The 4897-nt window shown below is 36.2% G+C and overlaps 1 protein-coding gene across 1 annotated transcript in view; it reads left to right on the forward strand.

The window, feature by feature from the left end:
- The window catches only part of BCAT1 (branched chain amino acid transaminase 1), a gene marked incomplete at its 5' end in the record, with an annotated part of 56559 nt that extends 51706 nt beyond the window's left edge, over positions 1-4853 (forward strand). Inside the window, one exon of the mRNA XM_042781782.1 lies at positions 4845-4853. Within this exon, the coding sequence (XP_042637716.1) occupies positions 4845-4853 (9 nt within the window). The remainder of the gene's footprint in view (positions 1-4844) is intronic.
- Between the last annotated feature and the right edge of the window lie 44 nt (positions 4854-4897).

Here is a 4897-nt window from a genome sequence, read left to right on the forward strand (position 1 = left end):
AGCAGCTCCCCTCCCACTTCCTCCCCATAGTTACCTCCTCCCAGTGTCCATCCCTTCATACTCTTCGAGAGGCCCATTGTCTGCCAACCCTGTAAGAGCTGCTTTCTTTTAAAACACACCTATTTTGAATCAGAGCTTAGGACAAAATCATATTTCAGTGGACAGAAAAGAGTAAATATTGGCATTTGGGATAAATGAATTAAATTTTGAAAAGATTTTCCTAATAGCATGTGTGGGTATGAACAAAGCAGAAATGGGAATGGAGGTGTGTGTTGAAAAAAATGGGGGAAAAAAAAAAGTAGAAAATATTGTAAGGATCTCCAAACTACTGAAAATTTAAAAAGAAGTAAGTATAAAATTTGATAACCTTTTTTAAAAATCTCACTAAAAAGCATAAGATAAACAAAAACAATGCAACGCACTGCCATCGAGTCAGATCGGACTCATAGCAACCCTTCCTTGGGTTTCTGAGGTGGTGTCACTACAGAAGTGATTGCCCATCTTCATTCTGAGGAGTGGCTGGTAGGTTTGAACTGCCAGCCTTCTGGTTAGCAGTCAAATGCCTTAGGCACTACGCCACCAGAGATATTTTGTTAAAAACTTCAAAATATAACAACACACAAAGAAGAAAAGTGTAATAGCTTTAATTCTGAGCTATAATCATTGTTAATTTTTGTATAACTCAACTTACATTATTTTTGAGCATTTATATACTTTTTTCATTTTATTTTTCTTAGCAAAATAGGTCATATTATATATAGTTTTGTTGCCTACTCTTTTCACTAAATAAATCATTTGCTTTTTTAAGTAAAAAAACAGTTTTCTCTGGAAATTTCACAGATATGTTCAACTTAACCAGTAGGCCAAAGAAGGTATAACAAGAGAAGTTAGAAAATGCTTAGAGATGGATGAAAGTGAAAGCACGGCATACCAACACTTAAGGCATGCTCAGTGGGAAGTTTATAGCCATGGAAAGAATACAAGGGAATGAAGTTCTGATACATGCTACAACATGGATGAACCTTGAAAATGCTGTGCTGAATGAAATAAGTCAGACACAAAAGGACAAATTTAGTATCACACCTATAGGAAATATCTAAAATAGGCAAGTGTGTAGAGCTTTATTAGTTGGTTACCAAAGACTTGGGGGAGAGGATGATGAGGAGTTAATACACTGTCTTTTGCCTTTCTTTTCCCCCTCCGAACTGTTGTTTCTGAGCAAGGACTTACAGTAATGCCTTATCAGGCAATTAGGCATCTTTTTAGGCAGGCTATTGGCATATCAAAGCTGGCGGTTCAAACCCACCAGTCACTCCTCAGAAGGAAGGTTGGGGCAGTCTACTTCCATAGTGATACTGCCTTGGAAACCCAAGGAGGGGTCGCTATGAGTCAGCATATCATAATACCAGGTAACCCTGGAGGTACCTATAAAAAAAGACTGTTCTATAACTTGCAAGTAATTAGAAGATGTTGATTGAGTCCAGGTAGCATCATTGCCAGCCAGTGAAAGCATTCCATGGGAGCTAAGCTTCATATTGAAAGGGGAAATAAAGTTTAATAGTTTGGTAAGGTCACATGTTGAGTCTTGAAAACTAAACAAAAATTTAAAGTTGGCTGGAAAGCAACAGGCCTCTAGAGTTAAGGGCTTTGAATAGTGATAAAAGTGGCATGTTTTAGGCCATCTCAGAAACTTTTATGCAAAATTTGTCATAGTAAAGGAAAAAATGATTATCATTTTTGAATTAATGATCAGTCTTATTTCTACCCTTTAACAAATTTTGCTATAGTAATTTTCTAAGCTAAAGAGAGAAATATCTTAATATTGGAAGAAGAAAAATTTACTCAGTTTTTCACCTTTGTACATAGAAACAATAAAAGGTAATTTGAGGGATAGCTAATAAAAATATCTGCAAGGGAGGATTCAGGTTTTATTTTTATTTTGTATTTTTCATGGCTTTGAATAAATCTGTTGAAGTTAGTTTTATTCAAAAGAAGAACATGAATAGAAGAAAAAATAAATAATTGGCTAGATTATGAAAGGCTTTTATCTGGTAGTCCAGTGGTTAAGGCATTTGGCTACTAACCAAAGGTCAGTGGTTCAAACCCATGAGCCACTCTGCAGAACAAAGATGAAGCAGTCCACTTCCATAAAAATTTATGACCTTGGAAACCCAATTAGGGTACCTTTGAGTCGGAATCGACTCAATAGCAGTGAGTTTGGTTTGGTTTTGGTTTATCCAAAATAAGAGTTGAGTAATTTTTATGAGGAAAGGAAGTGTGATCATGGTGATAAGAAGATCACTTTGGAAAATTTTCTTGAAGAAATTGGATCGAAGAGAGTGGTTCATTCTATAGCAGTTAATCACCACACAAGAGATTTCAGGGTTACTGCTTGGAGATTACAGGAAACAAGAAATTACAAAATTACTTTATTTGGTTGTAAAGAAACAAAAGAAAAAAGACCACGACAGTTGAGAGTAAAATTATAGTATTAAATCTGAGTTGGAAAAAAAGATCAAATAAAGGTGTCTGGCAGATAATCCTAAAGCTTTAGCTAAGGAAGGAAACATTAAAACGCAAAAACAGAATTGTCAGCTGTCAACATTATGGTGCTGACATGCATCAGAACCCTGAAGCCTGAGTAAAAGAGAAATCCAAACACATAATATTGGGGTAAGATGGGGAGCCATTACAAACGTTCTCAGAAGGAGTGTTTTCCAAACACTAGAATCCATGTATGAAAGGGCGTCAGGTGACAGATTGTCACCTGTTGAGTTAGAAATGACAATTCTGTCCCTAAGGTAGAAAACCTCTAAAGACAGTATAGAACATAATTGAACTTCTTTGCAAGAGCTTGTGTAAACTTGTTAAGCCTGTGTCTTCTCAAAAGGATTTAGTGTCTAGTCCCTTGGTGGTGTAAACTTTTAATGCACTGGCTGCTACCCAAAAGGTCAGGTTCAGATCTACCTAAAGGTGCCTCAGAAGAAAGGGCTGGCTGGCCATCTGCTTCTGAGAAATCAGCCATTGAATACCCTGTGCAACACAGTTCTATCCTGACACACACGCAGTCAACTTGATGGCAGCTAGTTGGATGGGAATATGGAAATTAGAATCTTTACTGAATAAAGGCAAACCACTTGCAGTTGTTGCTATTTTTATGGTTGTTGGCTTTTTTTTTTTTTTTTTTTCCTTAAATATCTGACCAAAGTAAATGTTCTCATTCATTTATTTAACAAGCATATATAATGAGCACAGTGTGCCAGGTACAGTTCTAGGCACTGGTGATAGTAGTTAAAAACAGGACAAAAACCTAAAAAGAAAAAGAAACACACTGATAGGTTAAGCAATAAATGTGAAACCATGAGTAAAAGTTTTAAAATATTCAATATAGAAGAAGAAAAGATTGGGAAGAAAAATAAACATAACTTTTTTCTCTTACTTTTATATGTTCTCTATATAATTTAGTGTTCTCTTTTTTACCCTAAGTACAGTGGTAGTAACACTAAAAAGTAATGATACATTCAGTGCTCCATAGTGAACAGAGAAACAAAGGGATATAATTATGAGACATATGAGATAATAAAGTGATTCTGTATCAAGCCACAAACCAGAAGCACCAAAGCTGCTCCAGATTCTTACATAACAAAAAAAATATGCTTTCAGAATCTAAGACCACATCTTTCTTTTTCAATTATTCTATGCCTATGGGCATGGAACCTAAAGCAGTCTTAAAATTATGCTCTTACATGATGGCAAATTGGTGCTGTCAGCCAAGCTACTAGGTTGTCCATTTCTCTCCAAGAAAAATAATTTAAGTAACTATTTAGGAAAAAGCACAGAATTGCATCATGTTTTACATTTGATCTCTTTGACATTACATGGAAACATGGATGTTTCCTACGAAGTGTCTGGTAAATTGGAAAAAAAGGGAACAATGACAACCACCAAAACTCTTCAAGATCCTTGCCAGTACGCCCCAGGGGAACATTCCCTTTTAACCTCAGATTTGGCTTTCATTTTAACTTCTGTTGTGAGTAAGAATGTCTGAGGTTAAGTATTTCATCCCATTTAGCTAATTACCCATAGAGTACTCAGGGTTTTAGGTTGCTACACAAATACCTCCTAGGAAGGGAACATTTCAAACGAAAGTTTCTTTTTCCTTTTCCTTCCTGCCCCCCCAAAAAATAACAAAGGAAAACCCTTCTGTGTTTGTATTTAAACAAACTTACCTTGGGGTACATTACTCACACTACCAGTGTTTCTCCTCTGTCCCAGGGAAAGGTTACCATTTGTCTTTGCTATTCCAGTTATTCTTCATCATGCTCTCCTTACTCCTGCCATTTTGGAGCAAGCCCTCACTGTTCTCCTATATGCTCTGCATTATATAGTTCTTATCCTTGTTATACGTTTTGCATTTTTCCTACCTAATAAAGTCTTGGTTATACTTCAAGACTCATCTTTAAAAAAAAAAAAAAAAAAAGTCGGTTCCCATTGAGTCGATTTTGATTCATGTTTCAGAATAGAGCTCTGCTCCACAAAGTTTTCAATGACTTTGCTCTTTCAGAAGTAGATCACCAGGCCTTTCTTCTGAGACACCTGTGTGTGGATTTGAACCGCCAACGTTTTGGTTAGTAGCCAGTGCTGAAATGATTGCATCACCCAACAGCTCCACATTGCCTTTAGGAGCCTTTTAAATCTCTCTTCAAAAATATTCCTTCACTCCAGTAAAACACACTTTCACTCAAATACTACTTCTTCCTCCAGGTTCCACAGGATCTGGATTCAACACACACGGCTTTTAAATTACATGATAATTAGTTGCTCATTTGTTTTTCTTTTACTAGGGCTGTTGAAGTTGTTTTATTCTCTTTTTATGCCCTAAATGCTAAGCATAGTA

Source organism: Orycteropus afer, unplaced genomic scaffold (genome assembly GCF_000298275.1).
Source record: "Orycteropus afer afer isolate SDZICR_OR568_19922 unplaced genomic scaffold, OryAfe1.0 scaffold00171, whole genome shotgun sequence".
NCBI lineage: Eukaryota > Metazoa > Chordata > Mammalia > Tubulidentata > Orycteropodidae > Orycteropus > Orycteropus afer.